This window comes from Trachymyrmex cornetzi, unplaced genomic scaffold (assembly GCF_001594075.2).
Source record: "Trachymyrmex cornetzi isolate Tcor2-1 unplaced genomic scaffold, Tcor1.1 scaffold26, whole genome shotgun sequence".
In the NCBI taxonomy this organism is placed as follows: domain Eukaryota; kingdom Metazoa; phylum Arthropoda; class Insecta; order Hymenoptera; family Formicidae; genus Trachymyrmex; species Trachymyrmex cornetzi.
Genome location: NW_017297270.1, coordinates 1,547,304 through 1,572,673, shown reverse-complemented (window position 1 = coordinate 1,572,673; position 25,370 = coordinate 1,547,304). Strand labels below are relative to the sequence as shown.

General features: G+C 32.3%; 1 protein-coding gene across 3 annotated transcripts in view; it reads right to left on the bottom strand.

Annotated features, from left to right (window-relative positions):
* The window catches only part of LOC108761710 (uncharacterized), a 149,878-nt gene that overhangs the window by 74,774 nt on the left and 49,734 nt on the right, over window positions 1-25,370 (bottom strand). For all 3 annotated transcript variants that reach the window (XM_018508401.1, XM_018508403.1, XM_018508402.1), the window contains exon 3: window positions 15,368-15,430. In XM_018508401.1, coding sequence (XP_018363903.1) covers window positions 15,368-15,411 — 44 coding nt within the window. In that variant the 5' untranslated portion in view covers window positions 15,412-15,430. The remainder of the gene's footprint in view (window positions 1-15,367; window positions 15,431-25,370) is intronic.

Genomic DNA, 25,370 nt, shown 5'->3' with positions numbered 1-25,370 from the left:
AATTTAATAACGTAAAACGTGCTACAATTTAAAAGAATTAGAGACAAAATCTTAGATAATTATTTACCTTAAAGCAGTCCTTAACTTATAACTCCCCATTTTCCTTTCCTAGTAAATCGATTTATTGAAATTATATTGTTGTTTCTTGTTTACATGTCTATCTTAAATCACGAAACAATCATTGCTTCGAATCTGCAAGAGATCCTTAAATGATCTTGAACCCCTATAGACCCATGTGAAGATAGTGTATTCATGGATTTAATATGGTGGATGACAGTATCCACACATTTGCATCGTTTTTACCTTTTGATACATTCTAGGTGACATTCTTAGGAAGTTTTTGAGAAAGTTTGATGAAGTGACAATTCCAAAAACATTGTCAAATAAAAAAATCTTAATTATCGAAAAATACCAAAATCTCTATAGATCGTTTAAAATTTAGAGTAAATATATACATTAAGGAACCCCCCTCCAATAACCTCGACCTTGACATATGTTGACAAGGTCATGACCCTCAGTAACCTCCAACAAGTTTCAGCCGCGCTCGTCCTTCATTAAAAAGGTTTAAGAAATAACGTCTTATTTCTACTATATGCAATTTATTCATCTCTCTCGTATGGAAGGGAAAACGAAGCGAGCAACGCGAGCAGACGCTCGTGAATTCTTAATGCTAATTCACAGGTAATTATGTCCCGTAAAGGCAGCGTCGTATAACAGAAGTTCCCGAATGAGTATGCGTTAAAGGTTAATATTCTCGGTTCAATGCCCGGTTCATCGGTTTAACTTCTTTCTATTATTTGACTGTTCGACTTCGCAGATAATTACGTCCGATCCTCGTGCGGCGAAAAACGCGACGGTCAATTTTTCCAATTGAGAGAGAACGCGAACCGTCGCTAACCGCGGTTCACCTTTTGAATCGGGCACGAGTGCAGTATCGCGCTTCGTATCGGGTCGCGGAAGTTCAGTGCCCTCACGAGGTTCCTACACAGAGTACACAGCCAGGTACAGACGATGTCACTTTAAGCAGTAATTGACAGCACTGAAAATCCTAGTAGACACCAGAAATCGCATTAGCTTCGAAAGCATCGTTAATATCGCATCCGACTGGGGACGGCTCACCACCGGCCGACCGCCTTGTGTGTATCTCGTGTTGCACACGAGGTATTTTAAAACCTCAAGCACAACTTCCTCGTTTCTGTCGTGTGCCACGTGTATAGCTCAGCGGTAACTTTGTCCAATAATCTTTATCCCCGCTATGTGGCACCTACACAGATTTTCCTCCTGTCGTTTCAGATTTTCTGCGATGTAATAATGTAGCAAACTCGATAGTGAATTCTCGTGTTGAAATTCAATAAGCACAAGAAGTATTCCGTGATTTTTACTGTAAAATTACTACAGGATAATTAATATAATTATTTAGTACAGGAAGACATAGGTAATCTTAGGTAGCCTCTGTGTTATTCTGCTTATTAATTTCCACTTTCTGTTTTTAATGAAAATCATTTCTGTCACCATTCTTTTATAAAAAGATAGTTCTGAATCTAAAATAAGAACGTTATCTCAAACATTCTTAACACATATGAAGAGTCACAATCTAAGCAATTTAAAATACTTTAATTGTGGGAGACAGGAGAAGAATTTTTAAATATGTAAAGACAGTTAGAAAAACACTTATTTGAAAAATAAGTGTTTGTATTAAATATTAAAATACATAATTTGAATGTTTAAAATAAAATACGATAGAACGTTAATTTGGAGCTTTAAAAATATCGTCAAATAATCACGGATATGCACAGATATTTACAGCTGTGGCGGTTAGTCTATCTGGTGACATTTAGCGCGTTATATTCGAATTCGCGAGAGAAATGCGAAAAGGTCCACGCATGCGTGTATCTACATACATATAGCTTTCGCTGCACGTGCCGCGGCAATTTCATTTTATAAATCGCGACGACGCGGTACGCGATCCTAACGCAGATATCAGAGGCGGGTAGGCAATTTACACAGACACGAACGGTATAACGAGGCTACTGTACATCGGAGGAGATATTGTCATTGCGGTCGCGTAATCAAAGCGCAAGCGAAAATGTTAGCCGCGTCCGTGGATAACGACCGCGGCTCGGTGTTTATACTGCTGTCCTGCCAATAGGACGGAAGTGCTCGCGAAAAACTGGCCTTTTTCACGGACGAGTTTGCGGCATGTAACGTTTACGAGCCTTTCAACAGTTTCAACCATTAGACGATTGGAAACAGCCGTTTTTTTTCGGAATATTATCAGGATTGCCACAGAAAAATTTTTTAATTCCCTGACTTTTCCAGGTTTTCTAGATGAAAATAGAAAACTTTCCAATATAAAATACGTAAATTTTAATACATTTAAAGTCAAGAGTTGTAGGAAAGCTAGCCTATATTATTAAAAACAACGCAAAAAAGGTTTAGCAGCATACTGAAATTTTGGGTGCAAATTGAAGTCAACAAAAAATAAATTAGTATTGGAAAAAAGAATGCAGTTACGAAAAAGAGCAATCAAATAAAAATACTGAATAAAATATAAATTTTAATTATTTTTTTTAAGTCGTTTAAAGTGTGCAAATTTTGAACGTATTTTATTATAAACGTCAGATATAATATTAAAAAATTATAACAATTATCTGAAATAGGAGCAATTTAAGGAAATTGTGAGCAAATTTCAAAATTCCAGACTTTTTTACATTTTCCCTTAATCAATATCAATTTCCCTGACTTTTCCCGGTTTTCCAGGTCTGTGGCAACCCTGATTATATACACGGTGTCGAAAAATTGCGGCCAATCACGGATAAACTTTATGACGGTGGATTACCGAAGTTACATGAGAGATGTCCGCTGTTCGATATACGCCCATAAATATTTCGACTCTGATCGACTATCTTTACACTTATGTATTGTATCTTGGGGGTTTTAACACGTCCGTTTGTCCGATCTACAATAGGTGTTTTAAGCCTTAAGCCATAAGAATTTGACCAATTATAGTCGAATGCGAGGAGAATAATTGACTGTGATTCGTCCATTTCTTATGACGTAAAGCTTAAAAACCTATTGTAGATCCAGACTTACCGAAATTAAGAACTATAATTCTTATAGATTATTTCAAGAGCTTTTCAAAACGCATAATAAAGTATTTTTTCATTAAGTACATTTCGAGGTATGAAGTTTGAAAGTTACGGTACTTTGCATTAGGGAGTTTTTACGATAACGTGGATCCAGATACGGTGAACGCTAAGGTCAGGTTATCTTCTTCTTAACAACTAATTAAGAAAATAATAACGTGACTTTAGCGTTCGCATCTGGATTCACGTTATTGCAAAAATTCTCTATATTATCTAAAGTGTTCAACTGACGGCTAAAATCATTTAAATGTTGCTGAGAGTCATGAGCTTGACATCATACATATGTCAAAGTCAAGATCATTGGAGGTTGTTCCTCTTATTTTCATTTTTACACTAAAAATTCATTTTTACGTAAACGTATATATATGTTTAATGTATTTTGGGAAATGCATTGCATATCCTACCTACATCATGATAATCAGAGATAATTAAATCAAACGCTTGTCATGGAAAATAAACATTCGAGATGATTTGCTCATTTGTTTCATCTATGGTCACGATTTAAAGTGTCCCGAGGAAAATTCCTATGGCACCCTGCCAACAAGAAGATACGACATTTCGCAGACCTTGCTTCTCAATGTTTCGCAGACATGCAACGAATTCACACGATAGCACATATGTTGTCGTCGTAGTCGACGCCGAGGTCGGCATCGTGTCACTGTCGTTGCCAAATACAGATCACACAATATTTTATGAGGCCGCGTACAAGGTATTCGCGGCAGATACGATAGCGTTATCTTTAGTAATACGTACGTACACTAGGCGAACGGACGACACCTCTCGAAGAATCACGAAAGTGTCGTAAAGTTTGATCGATCGTAAATTGGATTGTTCCGCAGGGAGCACGTAGTCGAGGAGACGTAGCGATAAATGAAACTTCGATGCTTGTGAAGAGGACAGAAAACGAGAAAGACGGGGGTCAATAAAGCATTCCGGAAGTACGCTTTATACTTTGGATACGAAATCCTCCACTTTTACGTCGGAAAACTTCGCTTATCGCTTTAATTCGGACCGTCTTCTTCTCGAGCGCCCGTATGTTAGCAAACAAAGCAATTTATTATACACTGTTAGCCAGATAATTTGTTTTTCGCGCAACGTGTCATAGAGTTTCAAGAACAATTTTGCTAAAATATCTAAAAACTTTGCTAGATACAGATAAAAATCTTTGTGTTAAACGCTCGAAGATAATAAGTATAACGTTGCAAAAAGTTTTGACATTCTAGCAACCAGCTTGATTGTGTTCCACGTATCTAATTATTTCGATGATCCAATAAAATTATTTTCAGATCTGAATCTATTACAGTTAAATTTTTATATACTTTTTAAATATTGTAACAAAACTGTTCTTTCCATGAACATACATCATTCTCCGAATACTTACTGCTAATTTATTTTCAAGCTACAAACTTGCAGGAATAATTACATGAAGAAACTATCAGTTTTTCACAAAGTATAAATGAACTTCATAGGTTGAACATCATTATACATATTCTAAGTATCGTCATCGTGTACATTCGTATATTAATTATTAAGAGCAAAGAAATAAAGTTGCTCTATTTTCCCGTGACATACATGTGAAACGCGTGAATTTGCCTGAGTAATTTACGGCATGCGATATAAGCGCAGTCATTATATGAATATAACGCAGTCGTTGTTAACACGGAGAGTTATTACGCGGTTGTATATCGAATAGTGGCAATCACTGTCATGGCCCGCACACGATTAAATCGTTAAATAGACCGCGGATTATACATATACTTGACGTGAAATTTGCTGAAGTCTATATTATGAATGATACATACGATGCACACACAATAATCGGTATTGATCACCTTTCAGTCACAATAGGGTCGTGGGATGAATGCCGCCTGTACATGGGTTCCCATGTCCGAGATTTTTTCGGGAAAGCAGAAGGTTATCAATTCTGTTATCACATAAACAGCAATTTTTTACGTTAACGAATTGCTTTTTTGAATATTTTAGAGCTTAAAGAGAACATAGCATAGTGGACTCGTCACGGATTTTGATCTTCTTCAACATGATAAATTTACATTAAAAATAAAGTATGTTCAAGCGTTTTATAGAATAGGCCTCGTAAATATTATTATTTTTTTATGTATGAAAGAGAGCTCCACCAATTATATGAAAAATAAAGCTGCAATGAAATAAATTTGTTTTTTATATAATGTAGCTTATAATGTGATGAATAAAAAACGTCATAAATCAGTATCCATAATCAGTTCTTAAATATTACAAGACTGTCTTGAGTAATGTTTTAAGACGTTAATGTGGCTCTGTGATTAGTTCATGACATTTCAAGATTATACTAAGTCAGTTTTGAATATAACTGATTATTTATCAGCCTAAGGACGTAAGGTTCAATAATGGATAGTTTTTTAACTATAGTATATCAAAAATGCTCGGTGCATTAAGACATATTTTACTATTTTGATAACATCATAGTTCAAAAACTATCCATTACTGTGTCTATGATGTTTTTTATTCACCATATTATAATCGCTAAAAAATATAGAATATTTTATTTGGGTTTAAAAAATGGTTTGTCCGATGTTTTCTAAACGGTCCATATATATATATTTTTTTTTCAAAGTATAACGACAATGTACTGCGTTTCAAGTGTGTCTCAAACTTCCAAATGCTACGAACAGTTCATTTTTATTACGAATAATAAAAAAGGTTAAAAAATTCAGAGATTTTCGCATCAAGCATATCCATGACTGACCCATCAATTTTAAATTAATCAACACATCGGTTTGTATAATAATAATAATAATAATGATGATGATGATGATGATGATGATGATGATGATAATAATAATAATAATAATAATACATTATCCTCGTAAGAAGATTCGTTAAGCGGAGATTGAAATCTTAAAAAAATCTTGTTACGTAATGAAAATGAAATTTATGCTTGCGAAGGACGAGCGCAAACACACTTTACAGAGCAATCCTCTCATTCCCTTGAAAGAAGAACCACAAAACCGCCACGGAATAATTTCGCTATAAAATAATCCTTTATAACGGGAGAGAGGGAGAGGGGAATTGTAATACTATGGTAACAAACAGCAACACCGTTGATTTATCGCGCGGAAAATTTTTACTCGACAAGTCAAAAACTACTCTCTATTCAGGAGTTTTCGCCATTTTGTGCGAGAAGACATTCTTTCTTGACTCGATAAATCAAATGTTATGTACAAAAGTAACTGTGAAAATTCCATTCGACATACAATGACAAGTACGAGTTTCGATATCGGAGAAATTTTTCCCTTCCAGATTCCAGTTTATATTATCTACATGTTGCATCACCATTGTCGCACATCTCTAACGTGTCAGAATTTTACTTCCAACGGTCTCGTTAGGACCGTAACTAAACTAATAATTGTTGAGAGATCGTAGTTAATGAAGACTCTGACAGTTGCGACGAGAAACTCAGCGTCGCCACTCGAGTTTCAATAACGAAAGCCCTACGGAGAACAAACTATCGTCGGCCTCTCAAACAAAGATGACTTTAATTCTGGATTGAAATTGCAAAGCAGAATTAATGGGATTTGACCTGATATCACTTATCACTCTGAAACCTTCGATAAAACTTGGGTCACTTCCTACTGACCGTTTCTGTTATCTACTCTTAAATAAAGATGAGACATATTAGGCACTAAGAAAAACAAAGCAGAGAAAGAACTAAATAACGTTTTTGTGTAAAAAAAAACAGAATTGAAGTTTCGAAAACATCTCTAGCCCGCGATTGCCATAAATTTTAGTAGAAATACTCTAAAGGATGTCAAATAAATACCTTTAAATGAATTTCCACCGACAAAAAAGTTAAATACCGAAAATATACTTTACAATGCAAATGAGGTCCCACATAGATTTATAACTTTCTATACATGAAGCGAGATTTAACTTAAACTTATGAGTGATAAACAATTTATTAAAAAAATAGTTTTCAATTCTTAAAGCATAAATAAATAAATGATAACATTAAAAATTTTAAAATTATGAAATGATCAACTTGATTGAAATGATATGGAATGACGTCTGCCCTAAACTCCTGAAAATAAAAGTGTAGCTGGCGGCAAAGGTACAAATTATATTATCGAAATGAAATGTTGCAAGCATGTTTCTAAACTCCTGTCACAAGTTTTTTACATGCGCCATCCGAATTTCCGACTTTTTGTTTTCACGCATCATATTACCCTATGTGTCCAATTTTTGATAGTCTACGCATATATTTATTCTACAACGAGAAATACAATATGGCTTAAATGGGTTTATAACGCGGTATAAATTCAACCCATGTGTTTATAGTTTTTTGATAGTGGAACTTCCCGTTTGGAGGACAGGCGGAAGTCACTGCGTTCACACACACTTTACAACGCAAAGCGAGATTTCATAAAATGGATTTATAATTTTTTACATAAAAATATTCATAGTATCACTGTTCAAAGTATCAAAGAGAATAATTAACTTTGATTGTTAATAACCTTTTAATAAACAACGAGTGACGGCTAAAACCTTCTGCAGGTCACTCACATATACAAATCATGACAGCATATGCTAAGGTCATTGAAGTTACTTCTTCTAATCGACATATTTATACCCCTTATTTAACCATTTTTGGTATTAAACTTTTTTATATATTAATGGAAATCTACTTAAGGATATCAATTTGACATTATTTGAAATTTTTTCGCCAAAATTCATGGTAATCGGATATGGGACGTTTCCAAAAATTTATCTTGAATTTTTATCTTATATATATATATATATATATACAATATGTATATATTATTATTTTTGTTGTTTTGAATATGTTAATGCTAAATTAAATATAAAATATGGAAAAGATGTTAATTAAATTTTCAATTAATAGAATTTATCAACAACAGATAATTCATTTTCTTTTTTTTCAAAAGTGCTGTTTTAGACACGCACGCACAAGGAACATGTACAAAGGATCTTAGAAAAGTACATCTTTCCGTTACACTATCCAATAAGGCGAGGAAGACTTTAATCCAACTTGAAATTGCAAATCAAGTTTAAAGGGCCGCAAGAAGCTGAGATGAATACTTAAAACATAAATATACGAACAAGCGGATGAAAATCTTTATATTTCTCTTTGTAACGTGATGTTTAATTTGCAGTATCGCACAATCTAAATCTCTAACAAAACCTTTAAAATTTAATTATCTCATTGGAAGTCTAATCCAATAATCTCTCAAAGATAATTTCTAAGAACAATAAGAAAAATATATTAATTGTAGCAGAAGAAAATTCTTCATTAAATATTAAATTAGGTAATTCGAGGGAAGATGCCACAAGGGAGAAGACGCTACTTTGTTTATAATTTTTTTATAGAACATGCGTTGGCTATATTGACTGTGCAAAAACGTGTGATAAACAGATGCGTAGATATCGGTAGAGATGAACATGTTCATGCCAAAGTCGATTGGAAAAGATTATACGAAAAGGTAGGTCGTAAAACATGCTCTTTGTGATATTCGGTATGCTAATAGCTAAGGTCTGTATTTCGATGCTTAAAACCGGGCAAATGATGTACGGTTTTAATCAGTGTTTCCTGGAGGTCATGTGGATGATATAGATTATAATTTGTAATATTCTTATATGCGTAAAAGTAGCAATTGAATATTCCTCTTACACTTCGAGATAAGATGACAGTAAATACAAAACACAATTTTTCCTACTTGAAACTGTCATTAAAACGATTTTATGAATTAAAATTTTGGATGCTTTATATAATTCGAAATATTTTAAGTTAATGAAATGTTGTTTAAACGAATAAAAGTATGTCCAACTTACTTCCTAAATAGTAATTCTCTTTCATATTCCTCAATTTATGTTTTATCAGACCTTTATGTGTTCTTATTGCTTAAACCCTTGATTATGGATTATAAATAAGTAAAATATGCAAGTTTATATTGCATCACATTATTTAATTATTTGTGACATCTTTTCCCATAGGAGGTGGCATCTTATCCGTATATATAGGAGGAAGATTCCACTTTTGCAGGGTATGACATATCAATTTTTGTTAATAATACGGAACATTAAAAATTTAATTCATTGATTTGTATGAATAAAGAAAGGTTGCTACAATATGAATAATATTTTTTCGTTCGTTAATTCAATAACATTAAGAAGTTATTCAAGAATAAAGGCTTAAGTGTGGCGTCTTCCCCCCAATGACCTTAATAGAAAGACATCGTTAATGAAGAAAATAATTTCTTATATATAAAACGATTTAAAAAAATAATGAAACATTATCTTCAGAAATTATTAAGTCTAACAAATTTGTCATCGAATAGTAATCTGTTTCCTTTAAAAATTTGTTATTACCAGAGTCTAAATCGTAAAATTCGATTGCCACAAGTAAAGCGAAGGAATGTTTTGCGAAGCAGTTGAAAGAATTCTATCCAGTAACATGTCCAATAACAAGGACTCGAGTGGGTGAGCAAACTGCCGACGATCCTTCCACTTAGTTCTATCGATATCTCTCAGCGAGAAACTCTCCTCCGTCTTACCGACAGGATCTTGAGAATTTTCGCAGACGCCGTAGGCAACAGACTGATTCCGAGATTACGAGTCTAATTAACGGATTAAGCGACCAGACCGCTCTGTTTGTTAGAAATTAACTCGCACCCCCGATACCTCGACTATACGAATCGAGGTTAATTTATTAAATCGTTGGTAATTCGCCGGTAAAAGCATAATATGCTCAAATGTAAGAAAAAAAGAACGTTCTTAAATTGGTTTCAACTTTTTGTAAATATTCTTCACGAGAATCAGCTCTTCGGAATAAAATATTAATATTAAATTTTCAATTATTTCGTGCAACTATAGCTTGCTCTTTAAATAAATTACGCTTAGAATTTCAGCGAAGTGTTTTTATAAAACGCTTGTCAAATTTTTTAATTATTTTTTACCTTGATTTTAATATTCGATATATTGATAAAGATGTAGCGCAGGACAGGATATCAAAAGACAGTATTAGACATTTTCCAAGGGAACAAAAATATATTCCTTAAGTTCGCCAAATGTATACTCTTCTTGATATTTTCTTTCCGTTGAAATAACATTCATAAGCAAACATCTGTCGTAAGTTTAAGATTACTTTAAAATTTTTTACAATTCTGCCGCTACAAACCGACACGAAAGATGCATCATGCTGAATTTCTATTATGTTTCGCATAATTGCGGATTATCTTGAAGAAGTAAAAAATAATATTCGAGCCGTAGTGTTGATTCAAAGTACCGTAAGTCAGTAAAAATAATATTTTGAGAAACGATCATACTCCTATATAATAGAAATATTCAATATTTCTCTTTGTAAAGAAAGCAAAACGTACAGTTTCTGCATTATCAAAATCAACTTTGTCTTGCAAAATGAAGAGAAACGTTTAAAAATGAAAAAAATTATATTTTTTTCACGGGCTATGTACGTGTATTTAGCCTCAACATAATTATGATATTGCTATTTGTTTCGTGTTTTTAAAATATTAATGGAACATTTTATGTTGTACACACAAATAAAACCCGCATGCGCTAAAAGAAAAATTTTTGACATGTGTAACTATAATTATAAAATTATTCTTTATGCCTAATAATTCTTGTGAATTTATACAACTTCTAGTTTAAGTTAACTGTACGCCGATTATTTGTTGATCTTGAAACACAGTCCTAAATCGAAGCTGGAGTAGTAGTATTACAAATTAAATTGACAAACAGTTTAATATTATATTGCTGCAAATCAACATTTTAGAAAGCTGTTAATGCTAAAAATATTTAAAAAACTGTAAATAATTTATTGCAAAAAATATTATCCCAGTCGGGATCCGAATCCGGATCTTCTGCATTCTGTATAAGCGGTCTCCCAATTCGACTACTAAGGCTATATAACTACTTCAGTTTCGGTTTAGATATAGTTAGCTCGAATTCGAAATTGTATAAATTCACAAGAAATATTATCAGGCATATAGAACCGCTTTGATAAAATATGGCGTTTTTCATTCTCTCTCTCTCTCATGTATTATTACACTGATCGATACTATTTTGGCTTTAAAATAAACGAAGTTGTTTTTGATAGATTTTGATGTGCTGATTACGAATGTGGCTTCGAAAATGTCAAGTTTTTAAGATATTCTAACATGAAAGTGCAAAAAATATTTGTCCATTTTCAACGGCCTACAAAATGTCTAACAATTTTTTTCCAGCATCCTTGCTGATGTCACATAGTGAATGTTATTCTTATCTTTTCTAACGCATATTCGATTGCTATAATCCAACTCTTTTTAGGTCAACTTTTTTGTCAATTTGTCAGTTGATGGAAAGAATTTTAAATTGTTTTCCAGATTTTTAAAAACTTGATAGAATCGTAATCAAAAAACGTAATAGAAAAAACGAAAAAGCTCATATGTTCACAGATTATTGTATTCTGTGCAGAAATCTCCGTTTTTGTGCTATCTTATGCAAACATAGACATGTACATATATATTTTAGTTACTTAGATATTTGCATTTCCAATTTGCCTCTTGGCTCAACTAGCTTCCGTCTATCCCACTGCTATAATGTTAGTAATTATAACTATACATATATAGATATATACATATAGATTTATTAAAAAATATATATAGCTGGCAACCTGGAAAATAGCTATAATTATAGTAATTTTTGGGAAACCATATAAAATAAAAAATACGGTTGTCAAGAAATAACACTATAAATTATAATTAAATTATTTTAACTGCAACCACTTCAACTATATGTATTTGTTGCTGGAACTATACGTATATAATTACTATTGCATTATAGCAATAATAATAGCAATAATAATAATAATTATACCTAGTAGCATGTAATTATAGCTACGAACATCCAAAATTTTTTTCTCAGTTTATTTTCCAGCATTATCTGTGCATACCAGGTGTAAGCCTGTTCGTCATCGATCAGCGTTGATCTTTGAATGGTCCGTTACTTCGTGTATCCATACTTGGTACACGGTAACATGGAGATGGTACGTTCCAGGCGATTGATTATTCGCCTGACTAGTTGGGCGCGCTTGATTTCTCCGACGTACACCCCGATACCGTAGCAGCTTAATGGAGAAACCATCGATTACAGGTCACTTGATAAATAAGAATTTCCACGTACTACATGTCGATCGATGCCCGAGAATCAGTTTTGTAATTACTTTCTTCCGTTATTACATAGTTTGTTTAGCTTTTCTGTGTCCATTGAATCAATAAGACAAATAGAAGAAAATGTTTAATAAGAAATGTAAAAATTTAGATCATAGGATTTCCCAAACTTTTGTGAATCGCGATCCATTTTTTAGAACAGCAAACTCCGCAATCCACCTAGCCTTAGTGCAGGATATGGAAAAGCAATATAAGTTATATCTCTTTGAAAATGGTATATATTATACCATTTATTTGTTTCAAATACAACCTTAATTAGAAAAATCCACAGGAATTACCAAAACCTTATAAAAGAATTATTCTGAATCGTTTTTGGGACGAATGGCTCACCCCTCTTGACAATCGAAGAATTAAATGTCATTAAGGATGTCGATGCTCTCCTAATCGAAACCATGATTAAAATCTAATCTATAATTAGTAATAACTGAATTTATATTCCAATTAAGTATGAAGAATTTCTATTTTTCGAAGCAGATCTTAAATACTTTTAATTATTTAGTCAAATAAAATGTATAATCACTTTCTATTAAAACTTCGATAATGAATTCGAAGTTTTTTTTATGGCAATTTGAATAAGACAGCAAAATTCTATCTATCATGCTCAGAACTGTGACTCTCTTTTATGATAGCGAGTGTTGAGACGAATAATTCAAATTCTACTCAAAAAGGTGGGCTTATGATACCAAACTTCAATGTATTATTATTTTTATTTTAAGCATCAGTATTTTCGTCAGTCTAATCTGTAATTATGGACGAAATAACTTCATACACTGAAGAAGTGGCAGATAATGTACAATAGATAATGTAATAAAATAGATAATGTACATAAAACTAAAATGAAATATTGTCAACAATACTAATCGCGCGTGTAAGGTTATAAATAGAAAAATATTGATGCATATTTATTCTGGCGCGTTTTTGCCAGTCGCGAGTCTCGAAGTAGAAAGTGACAGAAGTGACTTTTAAGATTTACATGAAAACAGGTGATGATTGTGTAGTAATATCTTCCGGTATTTCTCCAGAAAAATGTAATTTTAAATGAAATCATCAATGCATTTGCAATATCGTATACGATTTTGTAAGGTCATTTAATATCGCTCATGATATTCTGAAAAAAATTTCTCGATGCTGCTTGATGTGATCTTGATAGAATAATGTTGATACAGCAAAATTTCTCAGAGCTTGCTTCTCAATTATTCATTAGAATCACGTCGGAGCATCTAATTGAAGAGCGTCTTTGATCAAAGATACCACTCTATGGTTCTGATCTGCCTTATCGGCCAACGTTTGGCGTGGCGGGCAGCGGGCAGCACCGCAGGTATATACATCGAGTCCTTCGGTACCGAGGCAATCTTCTGATCCTTCAAGGAAACTGGTTGCAAAAACCCTCGGTTACACGTACAAACTGAATCGCGGAATATCTCACGACTCCGCCGTCAATTTGCGTAACAAGCAAAGCAAAATTATTCTTCTGTCTAAGTTCCTCGCTTTAATGAGATATCGAAGGAAAATCACCGTATCTACGTTATCCAAGCGAATTTTGCCCATTAAAGTTTAATTCGCAGTTGATTACATTGTGCAACATAGTATAACATCTGCGTACCAATTCAGATTAGGGAATCCTCAATTTGCGTTGCATTTAACACTTAATTGGAACATCTCAAATCATTATACTGATGGCATATGACATTTGCTGTTATATCGAAAGCAATTAAAAAGAGTATTAAGGATCTTTATTTTAGACCGCATATGTGAGAAACACAATCAATACTAGAAACTTAAAATGACTATTACTTTCGAAGCTGGATCTTCATTGCTTTAAATAATTCAATCTTGAATTACTAATATATATAAATACTTGCTATATATGTACTTGCATACATACCATATTGTAGTCTTTTCGAACTGCGCGCCGAATTGTTTTCCCGGACTATAAACGCAATTAAAACTACTCTAGTAATCGTGAATTAAATTAACAAGCAATTTTAATAATTTGATGCTACTATCAAGCATCATATTATAAAGATTTTAATATGTTAAAACTGCTAATAAATTTGCGAAAAATATTACCTCGGTCGGGACTTGAATCCGGATCTCTTGTATTCCGTACGAGCGTCCTAAGCCTCGGTGATCTAATGCAAGTACATAGGTATATAGTGTATATTAGTAATTCAAGATTGAATTATTTAAAGCAATGAAGATCCAGCTTCGACAGTAGTAGGTATTTTTAATTTCTAGTATTAAAAAGAATGTCATCCTACGTGATAGAACTAAGAATGTAATCCTGGTAAAACACGAAAGTTAACATCCTCCTTAGAATTATCGAATTTTCCCGTTCGATTAATAAATTTTCTATTTAAAAATCGGCTAAAAAGTTACGTTTCATTATGCTCGGATCCATCTACGCGGTTCGCGATGGCTTTCATCTCCGGGGAAAAAAGTCGAGAAAGAACGAGAAAAAGACTCACAGACATCGGTTTCAAGGAGCAAAGCAGGCTTCAGGAAACTTCGAACCAAGGTATTCCCCTCGACTTTATTCAAATCCATCGATGGACCCGACGAGAAGTTTTTATCACCGCTCTCTCCTCATTCCTATCAAACTCTCTCATACCGAGAAGTAGCACCACTCGAACTGTCGCTTGTTTGTCAGCAGTTTAGAAATACATGTTTTTGTCGACGCGAGGGATTTCGTGAAATCTCGGCAGAAAGAATTGAAAAAATTCGAAAAATTAGATAAGAATAGCCAAGTGGCTAATGCGACTTCGAGATAAACGATACTTTTCGCAATGTAACGTGCACTTCATCTCTTTATTTTTCCTCGCCCTTAACTCTAGCCTTTTATTTTCTGACACATTTTTGGTCGCGCATTCGTCTCGAACCTTCGGTTTGAGAACCGTTGCGGTACCGTGCTCTGTCGCATCTGTTATGCATAATATAGCATGTCACATGCTTATTCCCACCATGAATTAAGAGTCTACTTACTCTGGAGCAGGATTTCTCCAGCGTTGCGTTCCAGCCCGCGCCATCAGGCATCAACCGCCCGCGCTGAAAATAGGAGACACAACGTTATTTCTTCTGTAATAATCTCAACACGGAAATATGTAATATACTAAGCATTTTATAGGCTCACAATCAGATGATGAATTAAATCAAAGTTAAAACATGCCAATATGAGCCGACAGAAAGTTGGTGTGTATGTGCTTTATTAGCAAGAATAATCGATATAACTTACAAACGTTTAGATCCTTATAATTACTTCGGATCCTCTTCAGTATAAAATTCTTTCTATGGAAATAGAAAATCTAAAATGGCGTCCTTAACATTCAGTTTTATACGTAAAGTTGCAGTAAACAAATTTTTTATCAAAATGAATCTGAACGTGCTCTTTAAGAAACGTTGATTACAAATCTATTAATTAAATGGAAAAATCAATGGCAAATTCAAAATGACTGATCCAAAATGTTTGTACTTGATTAAAGTCACATATTTATAATAATATATTCTCACGCGAATTTGTTACGATGGTATAAAAATATTAGGTATGTAATAAATACATTTTACATATTTTTCAAAACATGTAGAATTAGGAAATTAAGAAATTCTTGTAAAATTAGGAAACTCTTATGCAATAACAATATTTTGTGACACTAGCGATAACAAGTTGATGATTTATCGAGCGTGACATTAAAAGTATAAATCGCTTTCATTAATGGTATGCTACAATTCTGAACAACCTTGTATGAGCGTAGCGGTGCGAGTAATAAACGTAATACGTAATGGTATCTCCATAATTTGTGCTCAGCGGTAGTGGTAATAATTGTAATTTTACAGTTACGAGATTATGAATCATGTACATCACGTTATATAATTCTCGGTATTTCTCATTAGATATATACATACGATATAGGAATTTCGAAATATGATGTAGAAATTTCAAAGATATTGAAAAAAAAAATTGAATTAGATTAAGAAATTAAAATTGTTGATATCTTTTTTTTTTTTAATTTAGCACAATAAATATTTTCAAGTCGAAATGTTGATTCTTAATTAATTTTTTAATTTTACGATATAGTAATAGCTGTAAGATATCAAAATAAATTTAATTATACTGATACAATTTGCTCCTATTTTGAACCTAATGATATTTCAAATTTCCCATTTCTGTTTTTAGCGTTAAAATAGGTTAATTTACAATAGAATTAAAGATAGCAAAATAGATTTAATTACAAACTTTTATTGAAACTTCACCTGCTATCCGAAAAAATATTATAGATTTCATTCATAAAATTATTCATAAAAATATAATATTAAGAATCACATAAAATTTAATTCATTGAAAATTAATTCACATAAATATATGAAAATAATAAATGCTTATTATGAGAGAAAATAATTATTTTAAAATTATACAACATATTATTTTTACATATCGATCAAACGTCTGCTCTCTATTATTTTGAATAATGAAAGATGTAATAGTCTATATACAGGATGTCCCGTAAGTTTTAGCCAATAGCTTTTGTGTAGATAGAGCGGACTAAACTGAGTTGAAAAGTCCTCTACCATACATTTTGCAATTTTTGCAATAAGTTAACAAGATATTAATTACTAAAAATTGCTAAATATTGGTCTTGGATAATTTTTTACTCAAATACTATCAACTTTATAAAAAAACTACAAGAAACAAAAATCATTTATTTTCTTCTCATAAAGTTCTGAGAATTTTTTCAGAATTTTTTAATACCGTATTTTCTCATATTGGTAAAAATAAAAAATGCAGTACTAAAAAGTTGATAAAAAATTCTTAGAGTTCTATGAAAAGAAAAATTATTTTTGTCTCTTGCAGTTTTTCTGTAAAGTTGATAATATTTGAATAAAAAATTATTCAAGACTAATATTTGGCAATTTTTAGTAATTGGTATCTTGTTAACTATAATTGCGAAAATTCCAAATTGTGTGTGGTAAAAAACTTTTCGACTCAGTTTATATATATAATATAGATAATATCATAAAAGCTTGGTTTTTTGTACCAATTACGTCCCTCGATTGTCTATACTCTCCAGCGGTCAATATTATTATTATATATATATTCTATGTATTATAAATATATATGATCGAAAATACAGTTTCAAAGATGCATTATCGGTCCATTAACGCGAGATAACAGCATTATTAGAGTCGATTCTGTCGCGATAATAATCGCGTTGCATTACACATCATATTGAGGTATTAATATTTGATATTGACCGAGAATTCCTCGCATCTCGCATCGCGGAACACACATTGCTTGCAATAATGATACAACGCGATGATAAATATTTGCTGCAAGTTGCACGATAGGAAGACGGATAAAAGCCGCGACGCAATGAAGGAAGGAAGTACTCCAGTGGCGGAGCATAATAAATCGGGCGATGGCTTGTTTATTATGTGTACGTATAAATTTAACAAACCATCAGAAATCTTCGATGTACCGTCGGAGAAAAGCCAAAACTTGCCCATCATTCGGATAATTAATCCTCAAGAACTCATCGTTATCGCCTGCGCCGCGGCCAACATCATCGCCACCACCAACGGCTGGTCGTATCTTCACGGGACTGTTGGCAGTTTAGTTCTCGGTATATAAGACGTTGTCGTGTTGTGTGTGTTGTGTATGGTTTATTGCTGTTATAAATGTCCTTTAATCTGCATCGACGTTATTTTGTGCGACACGTTTTGAGCTATGAAATGAGACCTTAATAACGAAACTCGAACTGGAGGCAAAAGCAAAAAGAATAATCTCCATTTTGCAGTAATTTTCAATCAATCTTTTCGCAATTTTTTAAATTTACATGGTTTAATAAAGAAAAATAAAATCGAAGGTTCGTTCGCGAAATAATTTTAATATGCCAAAAACAAATGTAATAGAAGAAACGAAGAGAAATATCGCTATATATAATCAAAATTCTGATCTGAATTCATTAAACTGATGTATTTATATAATTCAAATTTTTAATATTCAAAATTTGAATATTCTAATGAACAATAATATCCGATTGAAATAAGTCTCTGCTGTTGCATTTCAAGAAAGAAATTGACAATAGTACACCGCACACACACACACACACACACACACACACACACACACACACACACACACACATCACGACAAACCTCAATAAAATATCGTGCATAAAAAAATTAAATGGTTTCCCATCTTATCATAATCTTTGAGCCGCTCCATCTGACGTCATGGCATCTATGACGTCTGGGTGCTTTAGCTGAGGATAACCCCACGGGAGTTTATATTATGTAAGCAACGTAGTTGTAGAATGTAGAGTAACTTTAGCCAGCTCATGCATATCTCAGCGAGAAGTGGGTGCCACTCCAGTCCGGCCTACGCTTTTCCTCGGTTGAATCCCTTTCGACCATACTTCCATAAGAACCATCCCTGCCTTTTAAGGGATGCTGTTTTCCGACGCTAAACATGTCATGCAAATAGTTTTAAGCTTGTAGTGAAAATTGCATTGGTATGTACACGCGTGTGCGATGCAAAATTCAGAAAGTATGGCAGAACGCAAAATATGTAATTTACCAAAGTTAAATGCAATTTTAGCTTTAATAATTTTACGATTGTGTATGTAATGTATTGATACGCTTTTTTATATTTCATAAAAACTTGGCAATATGGCTATTATCATTTGAAAAATCAACTAAATATAATGATATAACTATTTACTGATATATCAATTTAAAAATAACCCGAGTAAACAAATTGGAGACAATGATACAAGCATTAATGATAAATGTGATTATGCTTTGAGCTAGTACAAAAATTGAATCTTTATTACGATGATGGTATTTTGTAAGTATGACCGTCAATGAATTTTGATCCAGGTGATTGAAGAGACCGAAGGGATTCTATAAAGCACCTCATACACTCGACGGAATCTGGGTCAGATATTTACAATTTAAATGGTTTCTTTCAAATTCAAAGCATGGGGATTATCAAAGCTGATCGACCCTTTGAACTTCTAGCAATATCTAAAATTTTTTGCTACGTTACGCTTCCTGGATAATGCAGTCCTTTCATAAGTAATGTATACGTAGTACAATGTATAAATAATATTATTCGTTAAATAATTTTTATAATAGCGTTTTTTTTCAATTTTCAAGTTAAATATACGTAGGTCTGAAAAGTTATGAGCCTCAACATGAAGATGGCATTACTCGTCAAAACCATTTTGGTACAATCGTACATGCTTCGAAAGATATCTACGAAAATTGTAGCTATTTTGGATACTCAGTTGTTGTTTGATAATCATTTGTGCTAGTCGATATCAGTGTTTTTGTAAAAATGAAAAAAAATCGAATATCGGTGATCGCCATGACAAAGATTTACGAATTGCGGTTCAAATTGATTGATCACCGTATTCACTAGATCTGGCCCCCAACAATTTTTTTATGTTTCCTAGGCTTAAAATTTGGTTCAAAGGACAGAGATTTTCATCAAACAAAAATACTGACATCGACTGGCACAAATGACTGTCAAATAACAACTAAGCATCTAAAATGGCTACAATTTTCATAGATATCATTCAAAACATGTACGATTGTAATTATACCAGAATGAGTTTTGACGAGTAATGCCATTTTCATGTTGAGGCTCAAAACTTTTCAGATGATCCTCGTATAACGATTTTAACTTAAGATTATTCCGAAAGTCAAATTTTTAAAATTATGACATAAAATCACGTTCGGCGCTCTTTTGTAGCTCTTTTGTACCATATCTATGGTATATACTATATCTATCGATAAAATTAGTTAATCCGTCATACGGTCAGTAGAAGAGCAATAATTGCTATTTTTCTTCACTTTTTTAACTTTTGATGACTAAAACGAAACTTTCTTATATGTTTCTTCCTCTTACGTGAATCTATCGATAAATCGCAACTTTTAAACCAATAAAGTGCCCATGGATGTCAAGCGACTTCGGCCAAACATATACACGAACGAGGATGCACTTCCAACGTACGTACACAAACATACAAATTCACGAATCAGCCGTCGATACAATGCGACAGCCGGATTGGCTAGTTATGAACATTTTTTGCAAACGCAAGCAGAGCGAAACCAGCTATAGAGTATGGACCTGCAGCTTCAGCAGTATTGCGGGTCTTGCACTTCGAAACGTATATAGGGGCGCATTCTCTCGTCCTCTTTTCGTCCTCCGTTTCTCTGCTTCCAACGGCGCCATCATCCCCCGACCAACTATACACCGTCACCCTCTTCTTTTTACTCTTTTTAGCCTCGTCCGCGCTCTTTTCTATTCAAGAGACGTGATTGCAACCTGCATATTTTATCAGACCAGCCTCCGATTGTGTACCCATCCATCCAGCCAGCTATCCATCCATCCATCCATCTATGATAGATCCGTCTGTCCGTCGCCGGCTATGATCTAACCTTGCGCTTTCTACGACGGTGTCAAGACTTAAGGCCATGGCACCCAAAAAACATAAGGCAGTAAGACGTAGGCAGTAAGCAAATTGGCTAATTACAGTTAGACTATAAGGTCATAACATAAGCAGTAGCCAATTCAACACATTCATTTCCTCAGTGCTTATGTCTTACTGCTCAAGTCTTTTTGTGTCTCATGGCCCTTATTCTTGGACCATTTTGCGCTATCCCCACTAGCCCTTAACGTCTACTCTCATTTTATTCCCTTGTGATGATTCACGTGTCATGACACGTTCGTTTGTCAAACTGTGCCACGTACGAGCGTATAAGTGTCGCAATACTCGCAAACTCGGCGGTAAAAAAATTTCCTCCGAGAAAAAAATGCAAAAAGTAACTATAATAACTCGCATATAATGAACTTTCACACCTTCTTCATAAATATAAATAATAATTTCTAGTAAAGTTTTTTAAAATCTAATTTGAAAGAAGAGAAAAATTATTTATAATTTTATACAAAAAAAATCTGTAAAAACATGAAAATAGCAATAGTCTAAAATTTATGATTAAAAAAATCGTTAAAAAAATAGTCTCTTAAAAAATGTACGAATAAAATCTTATCATATTTATTTTTCGAGAAAAGTTTAAAATATTAAACAATTAACAACACATATTTATAATTCTGTGCGGTTTGAGTAATTTCTAAGGTTGTTATATATATCATTAAATTCATTTTAGCAATGGTTATTAACGAATAAATAAAAAAATTCTATTTAATAAAGAGTTAATTTTAATTAAATGCATTTTTTATAAATTTATATTTTTTATCTAAAATTTTCATTTATCTATTTATAGTCTGATAATAAAAATAACGTCAAATTTTTTTCTTTTGATTAATTAATTAAAAATTTAAATTTAATAACTAATTAAATAATTATAACTTTAATAACTAATTAAAAAAACATTTGTATTAATATATTTTTGTAAATTTTATATTCTAGAATAAATATTTGCTTGTAAAGTACTCTGTATTTGATTTCATTGTAATTTCGAATTTGCTTTTATAGTATAATATATGTTTGAAATGATATATCGTAAACGTAACAACTTGCCTATTGTGGGGTAAGTTATTACAATTTATTTACTGACAGAAATTTTCAATTTTTAGTATTTAAAAACACAGATACAAATTCGACAAGAATTAACTATCTATATAATTAAAGATGTATTTGAAGCAATGCATAGGTATTCATTCATTTACATGTATATACCTTCACGGAAAAAAAAATGTTTCTGATCACAGCTAATTCTGAAATTGTATCAGCTACTATAACTATGAAATTTGCTAATACATACAAAGGATTTGTTGCTGTAGCTAATATAAGGACGTGATAGCAAAATATACATGTCTATTACAATCAATTTATTTAGCAACATAAAGTTAATTATCGGATATGTTTATGTAAAAGAAAATTGTCTCTACCACAGCTAAATATGGTTTACTGAAACTGTATTTGCTACCAAATTGTTTGCTACACAGAAAACGTTTGCTGCAATGATCGACATAATAGCTTGTCTCTTACAATGACAATATTTAGGCCTCACAGCTAATAGAAATTAGACCTCGTAGACATGACATTAGGTGTTCGTATAATACTATACTGAATTTAGCTGCCATAATTTTTATAGTTGTGGCAGCTAAATCTTTTTTTTTTACGTGTTAATACGGAAAAAATTGTTAATAAAAAATTACAACAACCCCGATCTTTTCTAACATTTTCATAAATTTGCGAAATATAAATAACATTTTATTTCTTGTTTTTACTAAATTTAGTAAAATATTAGACCATTTCACGAAGATGGAGTCTTGGCCCTTTATTGATTAGCAATCAAGCTTTTAAGAATCTTTCTTGGAATTCCGATCTGCTACTACATCCATGCAACGACCGATTCATGCTTGTATAACACGTTCGGACTGCTTCACCGAGGGAAATCACAAGGGGAGAATCGAGAGAGTGGCACGTTGATAGAATCTGACCGATTCCGATTGGCATGGCTCGCCCGTTCGGCTCATGTTCCTGTAAAATTGCAGATGAACGACCGTTCGAGTGCAGCACGTATCAATCTATACCGCGCAAGTGAGAACTGAAATTCAATCGAACGTGCTCATGGGAACTTTGGACGGACCGTCTAGTGCCCTCGATTTCCAGATCGTTCGTTCATCATTTTATTTACACTGTTGTCTAATATCACAGCTGCTTCGTGTAACGCGACTATGCATTCCGCCAGATACACTTACATAACGCGAGGAGTTAAGATGCACTACAAATGAAACTGGTAATAAGATCGCGATGATAGAAAGCTTTAATCCGGGAATAGTCATCCAAGGTTTTTGCTTAAACGATCACCTAGGGTACTTTTACACCTCAATTAAAAATTATTATTATTATTAATTATTATTAATTATATATTGTACAGCATTATAATTGTTTCATAATTTATTATCTAGCACTTTAAAATCGTTATGCATACAGATACATATTTACTCAATATTTTTTTTAAAAAAGGTGAAATGTAAAAATATAAATATGGATTTTCGATCAGTAAAAAAAATCACTGTGATTGAGCTTTACTTTCTCGCTGTTAGGCAATCATCCTATGTGGCTATTCCCAACTTACAAAGGAACCTCCTCAACTCAGAAATTCTAAAAATTGAATGGTAGTATGAAAGGCAATACATAGGAAGTGTTCTGCTGTATAATAAACTATCTTTTTCCAAATTCTAAAGAGATAAAATCAACCTCTGAATGTTGCTCCATTTTTTGTTTTTATTTTATTATTTATCAACACAAAGAAAAATAAAATTTTGAGAGAAAACTTATTTCTTTTATTTATTGATTAAAAAGCTTAATAATTATTTAAGAAATTATAAAATATAGGAACAAAACTAGGAAGTGTATATTCTCAATTTTCAACATAATTTTTTATAATACTTTATAATAAATTGATATGTGTTTTACTAAACTTTATTTATTTACTAAATTTATATACAAAATTATATAAAATTACATAATCATATAAATATGACTAAATAAATAAACGGTAAACATTACATAAAAATACATTAGAAAGATGTGAACATATAAATATACAAAAATATTTTTTAAACCGTTTATTTAATTTATCTGAAATTGTTTTTGGTGATTACGAAATTCTTCAAAGAAGCGTTCAATATAAAAAATTACCATGAATAACATATAATAGAGAAAAATACTGACAATATTCATATGTTCTTATAATTCTTTAAACAATTGGTAAGTTTTTTAATCGATGAAAAGAAATAAGTTTACTGTATAAAATTTTGTTCTATTTCTTCTCTTTTATTTTTGAATAATAAAACAAAGTGAAAAATGGGTCAATTTTCAGGGTTGATTTTGTCCTTTAGAGTGAATTCGAACAACAAAAAAGTTGCTTATTACATATCATGTCATTTTGTATCATATACTGCTAAAGTTTCATAATTTTTTAATTTTCGAGTTAAGGACTTTTCCTTGTTAATTATACATGCGATTAAGCAGATGATTTATTCATAATGGTTGTACTACCATGTATTAAAAAAAATTTTTTACATTTTAATCAAAAATTAAAAATTTTTCGTTTTAAAAAAATTAAAGTCAATTTCATTAATAAAAATTACCTTTGTTTTTCTCCAGTTGAAATCGGATTAAGACAACGTTGATATCATATTATTTTATTTTTAATGTTTTAGATATATTATTTTATAGCTTATATTATTACTTTTCATACCGTTTTAACCATATAAGTCGCACGACCACTTTTCTGCGCACTACGTGCTCCCTCGAAAATTCGTTTTCTCAGCGTTCACCCTTTTCCGGAATTTTTCTGCGTCTCCTTCCTTTCTCCGGCGTTCGCCGTAATTTCCGGCTAACCGAATTCGCGTATTTATTTATGCTATCTTCAGCTTAACGGCCCGTAAGTACTGGCGCCTAACTTCTGCGAATAAAGAGGAAACCTACTTTACGAGAAATCCAGGGAAAAGAGACGGAGAATAGTGATAAATCGGTAAGTTGGAAAAGGAGATATGAGAGGGAAAAAATATAGACGAAAAAGTCTCGGAAAAACTTCTATAAATATAAGTTTAAAGTATAAAAGATAAATAAATATAACAAGAAGAAACAAATATTATATATACATCGAATCAGGAAATATATATATAAAGATAAAAAATAAGAAAAAAAAAATATGTATTAAGTATAATTCGAACTGAAATTGAAATATTTAAAGAAAATTAATTAATTCATAACTACACAACATAATCTAGCGATCGATTAAACGTTTTCTAATCGTAAATGTGCGTAGAATGTTTATCATTATCACATTTTGCTCGAGAAATACAATTCATTATAAGTATATACATGTACATTGGAAATGAAAAACTATGTAAACGTTATTTCATAAAACTGAAATTGAATTAAAAAAATTATCTATGGACGATTGACGATCATGTAATCTCTCTCTCTCTCTCTCTCTCTCT